Source organism: Pavona decussata, unplaced genomic scaffold (genome assembly GCF_977016875.1).
Source record: "Pavona decussata unplaced genomic scaffold, jaPavDecu1.1 SCAFFOLD_155, whole genome shotgun sequence".
Lineage (NCBI taxonomy): Eukaryota > Metazoa > Cnidaria > Anthozoa > Scleractinia > Agariciidae > Pavona > Pavona decussata.
Window position 1 is genome coordinate 2,354,207 of NW_028145567.1, and position 22,818 is coordinate 2,377,024.

The following is a 22,818-nucleotide window of genomic DNA, read 5'->3' on the forward strand; positions in this document are numbered from 1 at the left end:
GAATTTAAATCAAAAGCTTCCTGGGTTAATACTAGAAATACGTGACTCGCAAAACCTCGCGAAGCTGGGGCTGGGTGGAAAGCCCTCTTTCGTGTTGTAGCATCAAATGAGGAGATTAAAAGGTTTCTGAACATAGCAACTATTTTGATGAGCATGGTCTTTTCGTAGTTCCACGGGCTAGTTTGCGGTTAAAAATCTATTTCTGACGCGATGGAATGCACAACGGGCGTGAAGCGCTGTCGTGTTCGATGAATTTATTTCCCACGGAAAATTATTTTACCGCGGCCACAAAACGTGTAATTTCTTCAATGCAATCTTTCACAAAAAAAGATTTCTGGAAGAAAGGGAAAAGATTCTGGAGAGATAGTTCTGCATCAGTGAATATTGATGAACATTGCAGTTGAAATTTGATCATGCACGCATATTTTTTCCGATGTATGCAAATTTTTTTTGGCAGTGAAACCACTCGCCTGCGGCTCGTGGTTCCACTTGAGTTTGGAACATTTTCTGACGTCATTTTATGGTCTATAAGAGTATAGACCATAGAAAACTGCCGTCGATTTGTTAAATATAAATATATTTTTCGCTCGAATTCGCGCGGCTTAGCTCCACTCGGGCCGGCTCGGCCCGACAAATTTATTAACCTCGCTACGCTCGGGCCTTCGGCCCTCTCTTCGCGAGGAATTAAACGGCATTTTGACGAGCTCTTTCACTCTTAGTACTCATAATTAAAAAAACAAAAAACAAAAAACAAAAACAAAAACAACAACAACAACAACAAAAAAAACCTCGCTTCGTTGGTTTAGTGATAAACTGAAGTCTTAATGGAAGAATCCACCCCCCGCCCCCCTACCAACAAAAAAATGTTGGCCAAACAACCTCTAACTTGGGGTTCCGAAAATTTTTAGTAATACTGTTAAACCAACAGAATGTTATACAACAATGTTAGAGCTTTTAGCCGAGTTTTAAGAAAAGCACACAGAATCTGATTCCGTCTGGGTTGACACCATACTTCATGGAAATAATAAACAATAAATAAAAAAATAAAGAAATAAAATAAAGAAATGGAATTTAGTGGCACATCCACAAAGTGGCTCTTCGTCCATTGTTTCCAGGTCGAATTGGAATTTGACAATTTTTGTACCGTATTTATTCGATAAACTAAATTTTTCGTATTTATATTGTAAGCGCTTTTGAATATCATATAAAAAGCGCTATATAAATTTATATATAAACAATTTAAAAATTCATCGACCACCGTATCTAAAACCAATTTTGGAACAGAACTGACGCTCCTCTTACTTCGCGATCGGATAGCGCTAGTACAGAAATGTGTTTTTTTTTTTAATCGGGCGGGGGCGCTTATTCGAGGGTGGACGCTTATAAACTTTTTGGGCTTTCAGGGTGGGCGGTTATTGGAGGTGGGCGCTTAATCGAATAAATACGGTATTTGTAGAGGGAGGAAAACCGGAGTACCCGGAGAAAAACCCTCGGAGCAGGGACGAGAACCAACAACAAACTCAACCCGCATATGGCGTCAGCACCGGGAATAGAACCCGGGCCGCATTGGTGGGAGGCGAGTGCTCTCACTGCTGCACCATCCCTACTCCCCCAGCATAAGATTCAAAGAAAAAACATCATTTCATATTGGAATAATAAATAATTTATTATATTTCTAAAGCTGGTATACTTTTATAGTTTGTGAAGCGTTCACACTTAAAAGTTTAAATCTTTATATTAAACTACTGAGTTCGCGAACTTCTTAGTTTTATTCCTATACTTGGACGCTTTAATCTTATTTTCAAACAAATAAAATTTAATACATTTTTTTTTCTTTTTGGATTAAACTATCTTTCCACACGTTTGCAAGGTATGGTATACTGTAGATAAGTTGTGACGTGTCGGTTGATCACTGGTTAATAATATGCATAGCTGAACTCCTTCACAATGAAAATGTGATTGGTTCCTGGGTGTCTAGCCTAAAAGTAGAGCAAAACTAGCCTAAGCGAATATGGCATTACAAAACGCTCTCGTACTTAAAATGGTCTTTGTACACCGCGATTTTGGTGATAAATGAACTGCGGCAACACAGTAACGTACTGACTCATATGAACTCACTAACAGTATCGCACTGTCACATTAAGGCATCTAGCACATATGACAGCGCATATAATGTGACAGCGCGATGCTGTTAGTGAGTTCATATGAGTCAGTACGTGACCGTGTAGCCGCGCGATGCGGTTACAGTCGATGCCCACAATTTGACCCTTGCTCACCAGAGTCTCCTGTAGCTCAGTGGGTAGAGCATCCGACTAGATCACGGAGGGTCGAGCTTTATTAAATTACTGAGCTCGTTCGGTCAGTATTGGGAAAATATTGGTCCCTTTCTGACTTTGCAAGTTTAATCCTTTAAACCTCAATAGTGTTCAGAAACTAATTTCTCCTTACAACATCAATACATGATCAAACATACACGTAATGAGAATAAAGAAAATGATCACCAGAGACAAAATGTTTTTTTCTTTATAGAAAATTATCCAACTTGCACCATTTGAATCAAATGTAAGGAACTGAAAGAATAATAGTTAACGATCTCGCCCGCATAAACTGATAAAAAAAAATCAAACAAAAAAAAAAAAAAAATACATACATTTTCCGAATTAACGAACCTCGCGCTGGTTCACTAGCTACCATCCATAAATTTTAACGTATAATGTCTCTTTATTTTACGAAACCAATTTTCTGACTAGCGCATTGTCTTCTAAGGGCAAAAGGTCTGTTTTATCGTACTCTCAAACGACCAGTTTCAACTTTGCCCAGGGTAACTGCTATCCTTCACTTCTAGCGTACGATTTAAGTTTGCCTCTCTCTCTCCAACGGATACACAAATTGTTTCCGAAGTTTCATCTATTACACTATTCTTTTATTCCAGTAAACTGCACCCGTGGCTCCACTCTTTCTTCGCTAAAAGGGGACGTATTATTCTTTTTTATTCTCCCCAAACCTGCCCATCTTCTCTACTCCCCAGGGTCATGCCAACGTGAAAATCACTTGAGTGATGGAGTGTACACTGTTTAAAGATTGTTCTTATTACTATAATTTTGACTCCACTTAAAAAAGTGACCAACGCTCACCGACATTTCCAGATGAAATGAATGCTCAGCAAGAGTTATTGCAACAAATGCATCGGCATTTCCGATAATAAGCCCGGCTGCATTGGCTATCTCAGAAACGTTTTGCAGAAAACGGCCTGATTATACCCATTACGAGTCGAGGTAACATAGATTTAGCAGTAGCTAGCTGTAAGCGATTATCAAAAGTTACTCTTATCAGTGCCGAATTCCGCAGAATTCCTACCCATTATTTTGCTGTTCGTTTTTCGGAGATTTTCTAAAAATATTCCACAACAGTTTCTGTCCGCCTGCTCTCCCAAGAAAAATTTTAATCTCGCACCCAGATCTCCCACGGTTAGCCTCCAAACCTGCAATGAGATCTGGGTAGCAGATTTGAAAAATCTTCATTCGTCTGGTGAGCTTGAGCCACTCCCTGAAGGTATGGTGGGCAGCCTCTGCTGACTTCCTGTATTCAGAATTCTCATTGCCGCCTTTCTCCTTTCCATGTCGAGGCGTTTGTATTGTGGCTTGAACGTACAAATGAGGAGAACTGCCATGGCAACGGCTGCTGACGTCATGAAGTACATGGCTGGTTGAAAATCTGGAACTTTGCCGTTGTCCTCCGACTGATGACATTTAGCGTCAGGGAAAGGTTTGGAAACTTCTAACACTTGGCAAATTAATATGAAAACAATTCCAGTGGCTTGACTAAGAAAGAGAGGGATAAAGAAAGAAAAAAAATAATAATTTGCCACCACCAACCTGCAAGTGACTAAATTTAAATATAATGTTTCACAAGGTCAACAAAGTCGACACAGTCCTACTTTCATTTAACACTCCTTCAAAAACTTCAAGTAATTTATAAATGCGAGTTTGACGGCAATTGTTTCTATATTCGACCATCAGATAAATTACCTTGTCTTTGACGTTTAAAGTATTAAAGGATATTGTTAATTACTGTTGAGATGAGGGTAATCTTTAACGAGGAAGCCAACACCACGAAAGTGGTTTACAGACGTCATACAAACGTCATATGCGAGTTTACTGGCCCCTAAAGGTTGTTGAGAAAGTTGTCCAGAAAGAAGAGAGACTATTAGTTCTGTTTGCCACCAACAGTTAGAGAACACGCTCGCCAACTACTGCTGTCATGTTCAAACATGGCAGCTTGGGCTTGCGAACATGAGTTTGCAAACTTTTTCTTGTCCTCTGAATTTGCGCCTATAACTTGTCTTTCAATATTTGCATTATGACCATAACTATCGGAACTACTTCGAGCAGTTTTCAATCGAGTGTCAAAAGCCCTGGCCGAAAGTAATTTTCGCGTCTGTTTTGATTTTGCCGTAGAGCAGTTTCAACTGAAAGTCAAAAGTCATTTGCGTTTGCTTGGGCTTTGCTTTACATTGCTCTGTGATTGGTTAGCAAAACTCGCGCCACATTATCAATTAACCAATAAGAAAAAAAACCAAAAACACACGTGACTTCTTTGCAAACATTTTCCCGCGCTTGGTATCGATTACAAGTAGGTCCTTCCAGTAGACTGGTTCATAGCACTGTTTAGACGCGTTCTGATTCGTTACAGAGATTAATCTGGGTAAGTCTTTCTGAGAAAGGATTACACGTAGGAGAAACATTTTACGATGTCACATACAATATCAACAACATACCCAGCCATCCATTGAAGCCCTGCACTTGTTGCTTCAGCCACAGGGTAGGTACACTCCACTCCAACTTCCAAACAAACAGGCATGAGAGCAAATGCAAAAAAGCCAAACAGACCAAAGCTAATGACAACAAGAACAGGCTGGCCTGGCATATGAGTTACCTAGTAAGGAAAGAAACAAGGTAATTGTTACACGTATAAGTTCATCTGCATGCCATGCAGTGAAGGTTTTGAGTAGACACCGTTTGCTGTTTACCGTTTGCAAGGAAAACTGACTGCGGTCACTGTTAAATATTATCAATGCTTTTTCAGAATAGCAAACAGCACACTAACCGAAAGAAGTGGTGCTTCTCATTTACAATGCTATGCGATCCTTGATGGTTGACTGGAAATGGGACAAATATATCCTTTAATTTGTGAATTTGTAATATAATTGTTGAGGTGAAGTAATGGTAGTGGAATATAAGACATACATTAATTTTTTTAAAGTGAATTAAAGAATGAGTACTAAGTGAATTACAAACTGAAGCGGAATTAACTAAAGATAATTTTCCAATGTAGACCTCGAGTGGAACTAAAGGTTTCTACTCACTATTGCAAGCAAGCAGCAGGATATTGCTGCAAATCCATATGAGACCTTTGCTGTTTCTTCAAACTTCTTGGTCTTGTCAATATACACACCTGCCAATCCCCCTCCCACCAGACCGGCAGCTATCAAGACTGCACCAGCTATACCAGCCATTTTCTAAAAGAACACAAAAGATAAAAAGGCTTGGTGCAAGAAGGGTGTATTTTTGCCCTTGAAATGACAGAATTCAAAGAAGAAGTGACAAAGAAATACATTTGACATTTAATAAAAAATTGCAAAAAACATTTCTAAACATCATTTTATAATTGGCTAAATCAGCTCAGTCTATTTTCATTTTGTTTGGTGAACAACCTGTCATAAGCAATAAAATTATTTCCACTGAATGTTTTTGGCGCAGTGGTGCTGGTGTTCATGGATAGTTGAAGAACTGCATATAGGGCTCAACCAACCTTTCAAGCAACACCCTCAAACTCATCTATTGGAGATCAAATCTAGACAAAGAACTATATTTTCTAACTTGTAGTATGTATGCCAAAATAGACTGGATTAAATTTGGAGCTATTTAGTTTTCAAGAACAAAACTGCATAATTTAATATAAACACCTCCTAATTACATGGGTTACTGCTCAGGGGAAGTTAATTCTGGAAATGTTAGATGAGATCCATACTTACATCACTGTAGCCTCGAGGACAGATGATCTGTTCCAGAAGTGTTGTAAGGCATGTAAAAAGACCTATCCCACTACCAAACGCAACCATCAACACCAGATAAGCCTTGTTCTGTAACACCTGGAATGGGTAGAACACAAGGAGATAATAAATTATTGGTGAGCCAACAGACATATCAGATTACAGTTACTGTAATTCTTACTAGGTAGCAGAAACATCATGCTATCCAAAATGCAGCCCATTTTAGAACAATCTGCTGATCCAGCTACGTACAAGCACTCAGGGCATTCTCAGATACCCAGGGGGAGATAGTGGGGGTGAAACAGGTGGGAAAAAATTCAATGACTCCCTGGGTCTCCGAGGATAGCACTTAAGGAGGCCACAGCTGAAGTTCTTATTGCATCCTCGTTGGTTCCGTCATGTTCTTACAGGAAAAAACTGGAAGATGGGACAGCCATTTTGAGCCACTTGATGTCAAACCACTTACAGATATTACAACGGAGCTAGAATGCACATGCACCTGACCAAAATGACTGTAAGTCAAGGTGCCTACAAGGAAAGTGTGCGTGACTGAAGTCGGATTTTGACTTAATTACAGATGTCAGAGCAAAGGCGTTATTTTTTTTTCTCAGTTTCATTTTTGTGAGGACCCTTGACAAATTGGTCCATTACCAAGATCAAACATGAGCCACTACCCATTATGTATCTTGGTGCTTTATAAATATGGACTGAGCCTGAACCAGGGCGGTGGTCAAAGTATTGGCTGGAGCAGTTAATGAGCCCTTCTAACAGAGCAATTTTTAATGGGACCCAGATTACTAAATAGATGTGAAATACAAGGTACAGGTAGTTACAGCATCACTGGCTTCATCTCATGACTTTAATTAGCCCAATCTGGCAAGGTTAACGACAATTCCCAAATTAATCAAACTAGGTATAAGATCCTATCAAGCAACTGAACTGATAGTCTCACCTTTTTGAGACCCACAAAAAAAGGCTCTGATTTTGCCTCTGCTGATGCTGTGGGAGGGGTGGGTGGGGTGCTGCTGCACACTCCAAATGTTGCCATGACAACACCAAGAAAAGCAGGAATTGAGAACCATTCCAGCTATGAAGAAAAACAAGCACTGATCACCAAACCTTTCTGAACTTGCACATTAAATCAGTGATCTCATTATTTTGCAAATTGGTGACAGAGGTATTAAAATTTTGCAACTAGGAGTACTAGCCTTATTTGCTACTCCCCCCAGAATGGGTTGCCAGTCCATCACAGGGGTACTCCCAGCAGTATATCGCCAATACCCATTTATACACCTGTACAGAGGGCGAAGAGACAGAGACGATGAAGAACAAAGTATCCCGTCTAAGGAAACAACACAGCAAAGAAGAGCCCAACCTACAACTAGTGACAAATTATATGTTGTTACGTGTACTTTTGCCTTGATTATGTTTTCCCTTCCTTTCCCACCATCCAATATTGCTTTAATTAGAAACTTCTGCAAAGATGTCACATTCCTTGTGCTATCCAATGCTGTTTAGAAACTTAAACACTCTCCAAAAATGTTGTGTTCCTTACTGCTATTCAACACTGCACTGGGGGAAAGGGGGCAGGAGGTCGTGTAGCCTCATTAACCACCGAGTCCCTTCGATCTTCCAACTAAAAGTTATAATTGAAAGTCTGATGTACTAACCACAGTGACTATAACCTCGGCATGCTTGAAATTAACCCACAAAAATGTATTTATTTACAATTCAGCAGTAAGTGATGACAACTTACCATCAAAGGAATTTCGGATTGATTAGTGACAATAACTGGTGCCAGTACATTAGCTATCATAACGCCCACTGGATTGCCTAACAAGAAGAAGTAAATAAAAAGGTTTAATTATTATTAATAATTATTATTTTTTAACCTTAGCACGTAATTACAAAAATGCTGAATGTTTGATATATTAATTTTATTTCTACATGATTGAGTACTGAATACTGAATACTTAATACTTGTAACGCACATTTTAACATGACGTGATGATCAAATGCGCCCACCATGGGAGTATACACACAAAGACCAGAACACAACACCGGGAACTATTCTTTATGAACAGTGAGTGGGTTCTTTAACGTCCCACAGAGTTATATACAAACAAGGGTTGTGAGACGGGGCCTACATGTTGGGGTTTTAACTTGTTTTCAGTATGAAGTTTTACAACCTAGTTTCATTAATTTTTATTTTCCCTTCATTCTACTGGTTATTTATTAATATTGACTAGTTTGAAAGTAAATAACAAATTAAATTTAAGCCATAACAGTGGCATTACACATTTACCATCACACATAATGTCAAATAAATTAACACAAATATATGTAAAATTTGATTAACAAACCCTCAGATAAAAATGTAAATTATTATCAAACAACACCAAATTTTGTCTATTTTATGATTGGACAAAATTTAATCAATTGCCAAATTAAAGTGTTTTAGGCAAGACTGCCATTAATTAGTGACTTTTTTTGCCTTGAATTCAAAATTGTTCCAGATAAGCCCAAATATCTTTGCCACAGAGACTGATCATCATGTACATGTATTAATTAAAAGAAACTTGGTTGCGTGTTTAGTTTTTGAGTAAAATGCCGAATAAACAAGAATTAGCTTATTAGCAACCTTCACAAAAGAAGAACTACAGTTACTGTAATGCTTGACTGATTTTTTTTGTGTGTATACGAGACTGAACCAACTCAAGCAAAGCATACTGTACATCTGGCCCTTTGACAACTAACTAATAAAAGACATTTGCCAGATTCCTCAGAATAAGGTGGGAAATTCAAGTCACATATTTTTGCCCAAAATAGGGTAAAGGTCTTTGCTGCTTTTTAAAACTCACTTAATGAAGCAATCATGTTTGCTGTAGCTCTTTCATCCGCTCCAAACCACACTGCAGCCAGCTTGGTGGGTGAACCAAGAAGAAATGGCTGTGCTAAGGCTGCAAAAGTTTGACCAGTCATCACCACAATAAATTTGATGTCTTTGTTGACAAAATCAAGTCCACTAAGTATTCTAATGACTGCGCCAATAGCATTCAGCCAGGCACCTAAGAGAATCTAAAAAGAATAACAAAATCAGTTACCAACAAATGGCCCGTTAATGTCTTACTTTACCTATTGCTCAATCCCATCTAGTATATATGGCATAACTGTTTACATGTGACAAGAGAAATAACACAAGAGAGCATTGTGTTACATCTAAAATGGACAGTCAAGTCTTCTGACTTAAATTCTTTTTTTTCTTTGGTGCTCACCCTATTTCTTGCATGACCAGAAACCGGAAAATAGCTTTTCGTTCACCAGAAATGCCTGCTACGCAGGTTGAACTTCTCTGTGTCTACAGATGAATTAGTTACACCTTAAGTGATCAGGGAATGCTTGTAATATTGTTTTTATTAAATGCTTACTTAATAATTGTGCACCAGAATATTTAGAGTTATCTGTTCTGTGTTTGGAACAACAGAAAGAACTTCAGAGGCATTGATAAGCACAAATTGTCTTAAATGAGCACTACTAAGTTTGGACTCAAGTCTGTCAGGTACATATTGGATAGTGCAAACCTGGAATCAACTTCCAGACATAACAAGGATGCTTACATGTACGTCTCTGCAGGCCTTTCATAATGTCAAGTACATATTATTAATTATATATTAATTAAAAATTATTATTAATAATTATGTACTTGACTGAGGAATTTCATTTTTGTTTAAGTGGCTACTTAAGTTTACAAATAACATTATTGTTCTTTTAGAAGTTATAAATAATACCTACTCCTGTTCTTAGTCCAAGAACATCAAGGATCCAGATTATCACCAAACCAAACAATAAATAGCAAATGAGGTAAACAATGGAAAGCCAGTTTATGGTGTCAACCGACTCGTCATAATACAGAGCAGTGTAATCAGCAACCGGAGCAAAGGACAGCCATAACTAGAAGAAGAAAACAATACAACTGAAACGGATTACCACTGACAGTGTTGACCAGGCCATGCCATTGCAAAAGAATAAAAAGTTTATTTATTTATTTTTTAACATTTTAACAATTTTCTGTTTAGATTAATGGTAAGTCTGTTTCTTGAAAATGGCCAAGAACTTCTGAAGAAATATTATTTTCAATTCAAGGATATGAAACTGAAAAGGAGAATAGAGGGTATGGGATAGAATCCTAAAGAAAGGGGATGGGGGAGGGGTGGGTGGAAAATCTGTCAGAGGCAGGGCAAGGGGAAGGTGGCTGAGCAGTGTAAAAATTGGAAAATTTGATAAATATCGCTGAACACATTTTGTGCCACAAAAGCACAAAGAGGTGGAGCCAACAAAAAAGGAAAGAACTGTGAAAAATGGGTATCAGAACGTTTAGGTGAATTACAGAAACATCTATCCCCTCATCATGAATCTTGAGGCTATAACTAGTAATAATCATAGATAAGTAAAACTTGTGCGTTCGATCTCATGGTATCCAGACTGAAACGAGTCAACCTGTGGGACTTCACTTGGCCAGCGGCATTCAAAGCTCTCCCATGAAATTGGATTTGAGGTGAGTGGTCAACCAGTCCAAGATGGCACCCAAACCCTGAAATCGCACAGCATCGAGAGAGAAGCGACATGAAAAGTATGCATTCTCCTAACGTTGAACGCAGTACTTTTTTTAAGACAATATTGCATTCGACAGTTACATCTATTAACATGTTAACTCCCAAGCTCTGTTTCCGATGTCTGTTTGTGAGAAAGTGCCACTGATTGATACCAAGGATATATTTTTACAAGCAGCAGCCAAATCAGGAAAAAAAAATGAAGATCATGTCGTCCTCAAATGCGGCACTGGTTTGGGGGTTGGGGAATTCAGAAAACCTCTACCCAAACTGTTAGGGGTGGGGAAGCAGGAATTATGGTAAATTTGGCACTTTGTAAGATGGTAACACCAGCATTTTCTAACAAGCCTGTAAAGGGCTGTGTAGAAATCTTGCCCAGTATTCTTATATGATAAATTCAAATGTAAATAAAAGAATGGAAAACAGATTTCGTTACTGTAAGTACGGCCACATACTTTCTCGTGACCACGTAGGAACAGTGTTGACATTATTTTGATATCAGCTATGAGCACATGCTCTGATCACATCAACTCCGTTAACAACTCACCATTGCATTGGAGACATTCAGCACAAAAAGCACCAGAAGAACGTACCACCTTCTTCCGTATAACCTGTATTTACTATAAATTTCTTTGGACTTTGAAAGGCCAAGGATGGCTTCCTCTTGGGACAAACTTCTCGAGTACACCTCCGGACGATTAGGTCGAAGAAGGGGCGAAGTTTCATCCTTGACGTTTTGTGAAGATTCCATGCTTCGCCAACAGAATAATCTCTAACCTAAGCCATGAAGAACGACCGCTTGTAACAGCTGTTAAGTGGCTGAAACTAAAAGGAAGTTTTTGTTCCACAAAATTCATCATATGACTGACCTCTTATTCACCAGGCGTTCCACAGTCGGTCACTGGAGACTAAGTACTAGACGTAACTCATTCCCAGTGTATTCGCGGTTCTCGTAATCCAACATGGCGGCTGCAACGACCGCCAAATCTGCGGAGGACTCAGAGGATTTTAAGAGACACTGGGGAGAAATTAAACAATCTTTGCCCAAAACACCCGCTCTACATATTGAGATAACAGAGCCTAAAGCAGCGGAGTATGAAATACCAAGGCTACACCAACCTTCCTCAGAGCACTTTCCACCCAAAGACGAGTAAGCTTGAGTTTAATGATCAATATTAATTAATATTGATTAATATTACTATTAAGCTTTATTGCGCAGACTGGCTTTAGAATAGAGATAAAACTATAAGCATTCTTAACCGGTCAAATGCGGTGTCCTCTTGGCTTTTCCAAAGAGATCTCGTCTCAACATTGATAAGCTTGTAAGCTTACTCGCTTGTAGACAGGCTGTACTTTATTTTACAGTAGGTTATCACCGAAGATCGTTGTAGTTACTGTTTACTTAAAATTCGGAGTACAACCTCTGCCCCCCATCGCCTCACTGCACATACTGTATTCTAAAGTACTGGGGAATTCTGTTCCATATTTGGGGCCTAAAATTCTATAAAGAAGCTCACCACTTTCAACTATGCCTCCAATCTCCCAGCCACCTTAGTATGTAATATCTGAGTCAAATGCGTGAGATTTTCGTCTTGTCATGACTGGGATTTCCGAAAATGTGCCCGCCACTTCCGAAGATTTCCAACTGTTTTCCAAAGACTTCTGAACATTGCCGAAAATGTTCGAAGATGTTCCAACCACCTTTGAACACTTCCAATTTGAACGGATTGTAGACGTTTGAAAGCTTTTGCAAAAATTTTAGTGTGTTTTTTAGTCGATGTCCTTAGTTCGCAGGCATGAGAGTACTCACACATAATGTGTGAGAGTTGGCGGGTATATAATGGGGATTTCTGTTCTCATGTCTGTGGTTCATAATAATAATAATTATTTTCCATCCTCTTCAGGTTACCTGCAAAGTTCATGGCCTCTGTAAAGCCTCCACTTGACAAGCACTCACAGAACTTAACATTGCATTGTATTGAGCTTCAACATCACAAACGGCGCATGCGTCTTATGTTGATGGCAGCACAACATCAGTACGGAGAAGGAGGGGTATGTAAAACTATTCACCTTTCTATGCATTTTTACTCTACTGAGTTACATCTCCTGAAGCTCTAGAGACAAAGCACCTCAGATTTAAAAACACATCTGCACTATTATGTGTAAGAGAACCTTGACCTGGCTAAGCGGCCAAGGTCATTTCATTGTTAAAACCTGAGCTGTCAATATTGCAATTTTCACCTTTATTTAAGGGTGATGTCTCATTCTGCTACTGCGCATACATTCTGTGTATCTCAGGATGGTTTTGAAATTCAAACTTTTTTGCTTGGTTTAATAGTATAGACTACGTGGAAAAAGAAGAACTTAGCAAGAGGTAATTGAAATCCAAAAAGAAAATTGGGGGCAATTCCATACCTCGTTTTGTATTTTAAAGCATTTTTAATTAGAATTATTGCTGCTTAAAATTAAGAATACATTGTACGTGTTGTAATGCAATTCGTCTGATTCCCTCTTTCCTAATATCTTGTTGTAATTATGCACTTTCTGTAACTAACACATCAGTGTGATTGAAGAAATAAAATAAATTTAAAAAAATTTAAGGATACAAAGGCTTCCTCATTTCCCCCTCCTTGCTAGGCCAATTATCAATAATTATTAAATCTCCCTATAAGTCCCGTAAAAAGGTCTACCAATGCCCAGGGTCCCTCAAAGGATAGCTGAAAATAGGTGCGTTTACTATTAAATAATTATCTGCACAGGGTGGGGGAAGTAGGCTTTGGTAAATGTGATGGTCAAGCAACAGGAACAAGAGAGCAGGGTCCGAAATTGCGCTTTCCTGGTCGCCAAAATTATGCGACTAAAAATTTTGCACTGGCGACCAGAATTTCACAACTAGTCGCCAGCGGGCGATTAACTATTTCATGCCACGATAATTATACAAACAATAACTTTGATTATCAGCCAAATCGATAAAAATAAAATTCAAAGCCGCCCGCCAATTGGTCACTTACTTTTTACCTTTCCACTGCTTTTGAAGTATAAAACCGATTTTCCTGTTATTATAAATCTATCACAGCGCTTCACAGCTCGAGCAGTGCAAAGCTTCGCCGCCATGTTTTTTGAATGAAAAATGCTGCACGGTTGTGGCCTGGTGCGAACAACATGGCGATCCGTCGATCGTCTTGACAGAATGCGAAAGGAAAGATCGTTTACGGTTCATAGAGCAAAGAACCAACCGGCAGTTTTTTTTCAATCGGGTATATTCTTCTCCAAAAGGTAGAGACAAGAGAAGGTATAAAGTTGACTTAAAACATTTAGCAGTCTTATGAAACTGCGTATATAGCCGGCATTCGATTCATTTGTCGTGGTTTTTCAGTGGTAGGTGCATAAATCGCCATTGCAGCCCCAAACGCAAACGCATTCTCTTCGTTCTGATTCTTAAAAGAAAAATTGGCGACCAGAATTTTCCGTCTGGCAACCAAAAATTTTGGTTTGTGTTTAGCTGCAAAGGAAAAATTTTATTGACACTTTTTTTTCTACTTTTTGGTGACCACATTTTTCCATATGGCGACTGAAAAAAAATATCAGTCGCCACTTGGCGCCTGCTTAAAAAAGTTAATTTCGGACCCTGGAGAGATGTACCTAGTACATTATCCTTGATAAACCAACAATCTCAGTGATAAGATACGCATAGCTACTATGATCAAGAAAATTTTTTTTAAAATCCTTAGTTTTTGAATGATATTTTTAATTACATTTTTTTGTCAGAAATCAGAGGGTGTTGAAGCATCTTCTCTTCCTGCCCACCCACCCAGACCCAAGAGATTCTGTTCCAGTCAAGGAGTTGTTACTCCACCTGCCCAATCTACCATTCTGTCACGAGCCCAGGAAACTATCAGGTATTGAAACCAAAGATTAAAGAATTCCAGGCCTGTTATCTGTATAACCTCACTATTACATCTTCATGTAGAAGAAGATTATTTTTGTTATCCACAGATCATAAAGCTTATATTAATAATGGCTGTATTTTTTGTTACCCAGCTACATCTCATGACACCTACCCACTACCTTTGGCCTAAAATTCCTACAGAAAACATTGCTGAAATGTTTTATCCGCTGCCTTGCGCTTTGTTTTGTGATAAAAATGGAAATCTTGCCCATAATCGTAGGCTTTTATTGCAAACAAAGTGCAAAACAGTGCTGATAAAAGATTGGAGCAACATTTCGTGAAGCCACAGGAATTTAAGATCACATGCAAAAACTCCGACCAGTGAATCTGAGTTGAAACAACAAGAAGAGATCTGAAATATGACCTAGGTCTGTTATCCACTGAGCCCTTCATTTACATGTAGCTTCGCTCTCTTGGAATAGTGTTCTAATGCTAGAAAACATGCAGTAAAATTTAAAATTACGTGGAGGAAAGGAGCATACATGCACAAGGATCAAGCCAACAATTGAAGGGCCAAGAGCATAACCGACCTGTGTCGAATTGTGAACTGCAAAATTTGTTTTAAAAACATTGTCCAGTATTTTTTTTTTCGCCAATTTGTGTTTCGTATTCGAGAAATAACGTAATTTATGCAAAAAACTGCGTTTTTGCTTGCGTACACAAAGAAATCGACAATGCTTTGTTTCAGGGTGTTAATTATTTGTTTCGTGAGAGTGGTTTGCAAATTACATCATATCTTCTTGGTTCAAGTTTTGGCTCTTGTTCTCTCACTTTAGCATCAAAAATAGCCACATTTTTCTATGAAGTTTTTAATTTTGCTCAAGAAAACATAACAAACCATTTTATATGTGCCTCAAAGTTGTATTCATTCAAAAGAACGAGACACAGGCAGTAAACATGCAAAGACAGTGGCTATCTGAGTTACATGGCATGCACTTGTTGTGTGAACAAATTAAACCCCCTGGTGTAAATTGCATTTATCTTTTAACAAAATTATTGCAGCTTGTGATTAGATGTAAGACATTCTTCAAATGGAAACTAACATGATTCTTTTTCAACCTCCATTTTAGCTCTCCCAAATCACGTTCCATGCTAACATGTGCTGAGCTAGACAGTGCTTCCAACAGACATCTGCTGATGAGGGCTGTTGCCACCTTGTGTGCAATGGCAGGATTTGATAGTTAGTTTTATATTAATTATTTATTTTCCTCTGAAATTCTGAGTGAAATCTGTACTAATCTTAAAATTCTCTGCTGGAAAATAAAAAAAATGTTATTTATCCGGGGAAAAGATGCTGTTTACAGATAAAGGCCCATTTAAAAGGTTTCAAGATTTTCTTCAATATGCGTTCAACACTTTGTTGAACGAAATATCATGGGCATTTGAACAGGTCATTCAACATTGTTAAAAGTTTGTTGAAAGCATGTTGAATCAAATTTTAAACTCATTACCAATAGATGAGCTTGGGAGTTGATGCCTTTGAAGTTGGTGGAGCCGGGCAATGCTCTAGCATGAGGAGGAGGTATCCATGGCAACCATGCGAGCGGCCCCCCACCAGGCACCGTCACACTGAGCAATTCAGTGGAATACTTACCGACCCAATACTTACCTAGCCCACACCAAGAGGGAGGTAGGGATGGGAAAAACCAAAGCACAAACTGGCACACAAAGCAATTAAAACAACACTTTGCGAAGAACTGCAAGCAAGCAACTGCGTATATAAGTCACAAGGTGCCCCTGCTAGAGACATCGGGCCACCCCTAATATAGTTGGGGAAACAGCTGACCAGCATTGCTTTGAGGTTAACTTAGCTTAAATTACATTTAGCCACATTTAAATTGCTTTTAATTAAATTTTCATTCAACATTGATTTAACATTTCATGTTGAATGGCATTGAAGCTGTTTTAACGCTCCGTTAAACATTTGTCCGACATTTTCCCAACATCTGTTCGACTTTTGTTGAATGAATGTTGGTCAAATGTTGTAACTGCTTAAAGGGGCCTTCACATGTGAAATAAAATAAATGAAAGACTATCTCAGTTGTTTAATACGCAACTTAATAGGTTCATGTAGTTATGAAAAGAAAGTCTGGAAATTTTAGGCTCGAACATTTTTCTCCTTTTTTTTTCTCCAGTGGCAAGTGAGTCAGCCCTGGAGATACTTACAGACATCCTTGATGACTTCAACACCAAGTTCTGTCATCTTTTGAGAATGGGAGTGGATAATCAAGCATTAAATGGAAGGACTGGTTTTCCTGTAAGTGTGTTATGCAGTCAATTTTGGCAACCTCAATCTCTTGACTAATTGACAGTATCATCTAGTAGCAGGGAGAACCAGCACAGTGGTAAAAACACTTGCCTCTCACCCATCTGGCCTGGGTTTGATTCCTAGGCTTGTTATCTATCATATGTGGGTTGTTTTGGTTGTTGGTTCTTATCCTTGCTCCAAGAGGTTTTTTCTTTGTGTACTCTGGTTTTCCACTCTCCTAAAAAGGAACATTTCCAAATTCCAGTTTGAATCTGAAATTTTATCTGAGGGCTATGGGTTTATTAGTCAGTAGCCTGTAAGTTCCAAAATACTTGTAAAACAAAGTTCATTGTTAAAATTTGTATTTAATTATGTTAAAAAAAACTATTGGCCATGTGTGGGGTAGTGGGCATAGCTGGAATTGACTAAGGGCGCGTCTTTTTATCCACAATTCTGGAATAAGAATGGTTGGTACGGAATGCTAGGAATAATTCGGATTGTCTGCATAAAAAAAACCCCGTCGGTCCTGGCCGAGTAAACATTGCGTAACAAATATGGCGGCCGATGAAGAGGCTGCCATTGCAGTCGTTATCGCAGCAATTTTCCTTGTACTTTTGGTACACTTTTTGAACATTTTGTCCAAAAGTGTAACCTGATTTTTTCCCTTGTAGAGACGTATTTGAATCCGCAGCGCTCATCTCGCCGTCTGCCATCTTGGATTTCATTCGCAACATTCTGTTCATTCTGCCCCTGGGAGCAGAATGGATGGAATGGCATTCTGTCCATTCCGGAATAAGAATGCGGAATAGAAAAACGCGCGCATTTTACATTCTGTCCATTCACATTCCAGAATTGTAAATAAAAAAACGCGCCCTAAGGTAATGTTTTGCACCTGTCAAGTTGTCTTGCAAATGGCTACAAATACATTGTTAGAGTAGTGTATTTTGTCATAGTGGGACAAAGGGCATGAAATGTTGCCTTGGCAAGCCAAACACCACCTTAATGCAACAACAAAGCATGGATTGAAGTCATCTAGTATGCAGTATGTTATATTTTTCTTTTTAAGAGTGATATTATAAACATTATTAAACTGCCATGATCATGTTTGTGTCTTTGTGTGCTTTATGTAGGATGCAATGGAGTATGCTCTGCATGAGATTGGGCTTGGTGGCTGTGCAGCGATTCATAAGTACTGGGTCCAAGGTGTTCAAGACTATGCAGTCAGGCTGGATCAAGAGGATATGGATATGATCATAGAATACAAGTCTTTCATTGTGAGTATCCAGTTACTATAATTTGATATAACCAAGATTGCTCTCTTGACTATGTGGAGGCAAGCTAGACAAGAGCTTTAAGTTGTTATATTTAACTACACCGCACATAAGAGAAGAAGGTCACTGGTTCTTGTTCAGTTTGCTGCTGTTGCAGTTTTGTCCTAACAGACACCTTGCTCCATATTGCATCTCTGCGAGCCAGCCATAATTTCGTATAGTAAACCATTTTTACTGCCTTTGCTGAATTAAGATATGGGAGGCAGGATTTTGCAAAGAAAGAGGGTCGTAAGACTGAGAGAGGAAAGGTAGGACGCGTCGCTGAAGGGGAGGTGGGTAGGCAAAAAACATTCTGAAATCCCAGAACGGCGTAACTTGGCGAGAAGGACCAAAGAGCAGGAATAGAATACTTAAATAGGCAGATGAAGTCCCACGAGACACGGGTGGCATTGACTCTAAAACCCCAAGGTATTACAAACATGCCAGTGTTGCGCACAGTGAGAATATGTTACAGTCCTGTGTACTATGCAGTTGCCGCAAATTATTTAAATGGACAGTAAGTTATTGGCAACTTTTGACATTTTTGACTACTTTCATTCAATTTTTTCTTACAACTGTCAAAATTCCTGCGTGCTGATTGGCTTGTAGCTATTGTCTAATAATTACAGACCGTAAAAATGACATTAGGTGTAAAGCTCACACTTTCTCCATGTTATTGTAAAAAACAAATCGACGGCAATTTTCTAACGTAGGGTGTATAGACCATAAAATGGCACCATAAAATGTCCAAAACTTGGGAACCACTCGCCTGCAGCTTGTGGTTCCATTTGAAAACATGCTATGTTGTCATTGTAGGGTCTTCTAGAGTATATGTAGGCCATAAAAACTGCCATCAATTTGTTAAAGCCTACACTCAGAGGCATCTCCTATGGAAATAGAAGATGTCTCCACGTGCACAAGCTACCACTCAAGTGACCAAGTACTGTCCAAGAACTAGATAAATATACTTCAGACAGTTCATATGCAACCCTTTGATTATCCCATGCATATTTTTACTCCTGTAGTCATTACTAACTCATGTTAAAGAAACTACAAAACTTTAAACAGAGAAAAAAGGCACTAGTTATGTTTTAATTTTCATTGAGTGTTGTTTTCCCTGCAGGATCCAAAAGCGAGAGCCTCATCAGCAGGTTCTGAAGAAGCAGGAAACACCCAAGGAAGCATGTAAGTAAACAACTTGAAGAAAATAAATAATTATTATTTTATATCATTTATGAACTGTGCAAATAAATGTGCACTGTATGAATGGTCGAGTCGAGTTCATGATATCTCCATACTATTCTGACACATTACATAAAAAACATAGTGAAGTGGTACTAGACAGTGTACCCCTTCACAAGTATATTCCAAACTCACAATATGACCAGCTCCCAGTTGGGTAATGATAGCTCAGTTGGTAGAGCACTGCACCAGCATCGCAAAGGTCATTGATTCTAATCCTGTTCAATCCTGGATTATTTTAAGGCTTTCTTTTTGTAACTGTTTAAGTTGCATACTAACTGCAAGTATCTTTCTTCTATCATTTTTAGCATGCATGTAATAAGAACTTTCCACTTAAACCTTTGAGTGTATTCTTAAACTGGTATCTCTTTCCATCCTGGAACCACTTCATCCACACCCCCATTCAGAAACCTTCTGAAAAGTTCTTGTTTGCCTTCTGTTAGAATCAAAGAAGAGCTGGACATAAAAGGAAATGGAGGCTTGTATAAAATGTCTGTTGGGGTGAGTCAGTGTTATGTTCTGTAGATTGGTTTTCGATGAAATATGTAAAGTAGTAGGCCATCCCCGAGTTGCCTTGAACCTCATTATGAAATCGAGGCTGTGTGCACAGTTTTCATTATGAACTAATTTTCACATGAAAACCTTTGCATTTAGCCTCTCTTTCGGAATGAGGTTCAAAGCAACAAGAAAATGGCATATTAACCTTTATTAAAAACTGGATCATTGTATAATGCAATTTGAGCGATTTGACTGGCTTAGCGGCCATGGTATATGAGCCATTATACCATGCCTGAGAAACAGGGACCATTAAATTGTCTTCTAATTGTTCTTGCAAAGCGAAATAAGCAAAATCTAGCAATATTTCTTGATTTTTTTTAATAAAATATAATTATTCCACTCGCGCTTGTTGGATATGAGATGATTATAGCCAACTCGGTGCTACGCGCCTTGTTAGCTATCTATCATCTCATATCCAACGCGCGCTCGTGGAATAATTATTAAATAACAGTACAAAAACCTTCTAGAAGAGTGTGACCACAACCAGTAAAAAGGCACTAGCTGGAAGGGCAGGGTGCAGGGATGGCATAGTGGTGAGAGCACTGGCCTCCCACTAACTTGGCCCGGGTTCAACTCCCGGCATTGACGCCATATGTGAGCTGAGTTTGCTGCTGATTCTTGTCCCTTCTCCGAGGGTTTTTTTTTTTTCGTTTACCCCCCCCCCTTCCCCCCCCCCCCCAAACAAAAACCAACACTTTCAAATTCCAATTTGACCCTGAATGCACGGACACCTTTGAATTCAGAGTTTCTCAGTGGAGAGCTCTTTGGTGCTCCGAGGGTAAACAAAACTACGTTTACGTTTCATTTTTTTAGCTGCAGTCATAAAGCATGCTTTTGAATGAATTCATTGTGGCGTACACTTTTGTTTTTATAAGAACGTTGAGGGTGAGATTAACTAAAATTTAAGAACATTACCCAGGCTGAGAGTCAGTTAAGAACATTTTATTTTTGGCCAAATATTTTTAAAGTAAACAACTTGACGCCACATTGTGGCTCATATTGCTCTTTAATAGGTGTCTTGGTCACGTCCGCATAGATTTATTGAAATACTGTAACAGGTAACTTAAAGGGACAGTATCATGGGAGATCGGTGGGAGATATCATGATTTTTGGCCAAAATTCACTAACTTTAAACTTTGAACACTGTGTTACTTAATTTCTCAATCGCTAATTTAAAGAAATATTCATAGTGATTCTAAGACGAAAGGTTGAACCAAAATATAGTACAACCCGCGATTTTTAGTGCGTTACAACAGCGAAATTTGAAAACGTCTGCCAGACGTTTTCAAATTTGAACCCCTCTCTATCTTGGTCATCTGCCGCGAAAATATCTGTGGATACTTTCTTTGCATTCTGATAGTCTTTTAATGGAATTTTGTCATTATATCTTGGCTGCTATCAACCGAATAGCGTCTTTCCCATTTTCAATGTGTCACTAAGAATAGCGTGGTACTGTCCCTTTAAGAACATCTTAAGAACTTTTCAGGCTCAAATTACCAAAAAAAATAGGAACGTTCAGAATTAGAAGTTCTTAAAAAAAAAGAGTGTATTGCTTGAGGTTTCACAAGGTCCAAACAAGTTAATTTCAAAGAAATTTTATTGATATGATCTTTTCTTAACCCTGGATTTAGTTAACCCTTTATCCTCTAATATCAAAAACCAAATTCTCCTGTCTTACTCCCATACTTTTCTTATAAAAGTACTGGGGAGAAGTTTTTAAAATATCAAGAAAATTCACCTTGGGTTATCATATCCTTAATTCTCATGACCTCAAGGGTTGAATAAGCAGTGATATTAAAAGGAGAAATTTGATGCTGATCACTGTTTAAACATTTTCGCAATTCATTTTGCAGACGGACACATCAGATCAAGGTTCAGAGTTTGCCCATTTAAGGTATGGCAAGGAGAACCACGATGATAGTCTGCATATGTAGCTTTAGCTGTACATGCCTTGAAGAGTTCTAATTGAGATCTAAACTAACTTCCTCTTGAAGTTGAAAGAAATAACAAGTAATAAATCAAATACGAGAAGGCGTGTTTCATCAGATATCCAAACACTGAGAAGTAGGTTGAAAAAACGAGGTGCAGCCGAGTTTTTTTTAAACGGCTTCGAGGTGTTTGGATATCTGATGAAACACACTTTCAAGTGTTTGATATTGGTTCACAAATGATCAATAATTCTTGGAGAAATTCAAGCCTAAAGTTAGCAAAATTTTATGATAATTAGGAACATATATCCAAACCACGGTCACAGTAGCGATTTTCTTTGTTTTCTCTTTCAAGATAAATTGTTGTTAATGAGTTTGAGAAGGATGCATATAAACCAGTTGCCCGACACTTTAATCTGCCCAACCAGATATAACCCGGCTCTTACAAACACATGGCAATCTGTGGCATTTCTCTTCATCACTTTAACACAGAAACCCGCAAAACTTTAAAACAAAAATTCATCTTCCAAGTCTGCACTCTTAATTCCCACGGAATCAACGAACGCTTTTCTTTCGACCAATTTATTCTTCTTTTCCACATCCGACCAATAGCGTAGCTTCACTGCTCACTACAGTAGTATATGAACACATATTCGCGCCGCCAGCGTTCGTGAAAATCGCACGTGTAACTATCCTTGTACTTGCAAGAGATGCGCAGTTTCTTGCCAGAAGTCTCCAACTTGTGTGAATTTCTCGCCACTCTTTTCTGTTTCTTTTCTTTCTTTTTTTCTTTTTGGACCGAGTCCCGTCACTTTCAGGCGTTTGGGCCGTTTACGGGAAACGAGAAAAAACCTCAATCTTAATCTCTATTGTAGTTTTGCAAATGGGAACTCGTATTGAGTCTTGTGGTTGTATTGCGTT

At 38.6% G+C, this 22,818-nt stretch overlaps 2 protein-coding genes across 2 annotated transcripts in view; one reads left to right on the forward strand and one right to left on the reverse strand.

The window, feature by feature from the left end:
• Window positions 1–2,494: 2,494 nt before the first annotated feature.
• Window positions 2,495–11,541, reverse strand: LOC146465836 (solute carrier family 49 member A3-like). The gene is made up of 9 exons (XM_085127961.1): window positions 11,210–11,541; window positions 9,845–10,003; window positions 8,914–9,130; window positions 7,809–7,885; window positions 7,005–7,139; window positions 6,035–6,151; window positions 5,366–5,518; window positions 4,778–4,935; window positions 2,495–3,821 (listed from the first exon to the last, which is right to left on the reverse strand). The coding sequence occupies exons 1-9, from the start codon at window positions 11,411–11,413 to the stop codon at window positions 3,518–3,520; spliced, it is 1,524 nt and encodes a 507-aa protein (XP_084984087.1). The 5' UTR covers window positions 11,414–11,541; the 3' UTR covers window positions 2,495–3,517.
• Window positions 11,542–11,583: 42 nt separating this feature from the next.
• Window positions 11,584–22,818, forward strand: part of LOC146465837 (STAGA complex 65 subunit gamma-like) — a 35,570-nt gene continuing 24,335 nt past the window's right edge. The window contains exons 1-9 of the mRNA XM_085127962.1: window positions 11,584–11,812; window positions 12,567–12,714; window positions 14,431–14,561; window positions 15,682–15,791; window positions 16,747–16,868; window positions 17,990–18,133; window positions 19,293–19,354; window positions 19,855–19,912; window positions 21,823–21,863. Of these exons, the coding sequence (XP_084984088.1) occupies window positions 11,625–11,812; window positions 12,567–12,714; window positions 14,431–14,561; window positions 15,682–15,791; window positions 16,747–16,868; window positions 17,990–18,133; window positions 19,293–19,354; window positions 19,855–19,912; window positions 21,823–21,863 (1,004 nt within the window). The 5' untranslated portion in view covers window positions 11,584–11,624. The remainder of the gene's footprint in view (window positions 11,813–12,566; window positions 12,715–14,430; window positions 14,562–15,681; window positions 15,792–16,746; window positions 16,869–17,989; window positions 18,134–19,292; window positions 19,355–19,854; window positions 19,913–21,822; window positions 21,864–22,818) is intronic.

Bases quoted from the DNA above. Each gene is read 5' to 3' on its own strand.
- LOC146465836 (XM_085127961.1), bottom strand. From the start codon at position 11,413: ATGGAATCTTCACAAAACGTCAAGGATGAAACTTCGCCCCTTCTTCGA. The intron at 7,886-8,913 runs GTGAGTTTTAAA...TCTTCTTGTTAG, and splicing joins AAACATGATTGCTTCATTAA to GCAATCCAGTGGGCGTTATG. The intron at 4,936-5,365 runs GTGAGTAGAAAC...TTTCCTTACTAG, and splicing joins CCTGCTGCTTGCTTGCAATA to GTAACTCATATGCCAGGCCA.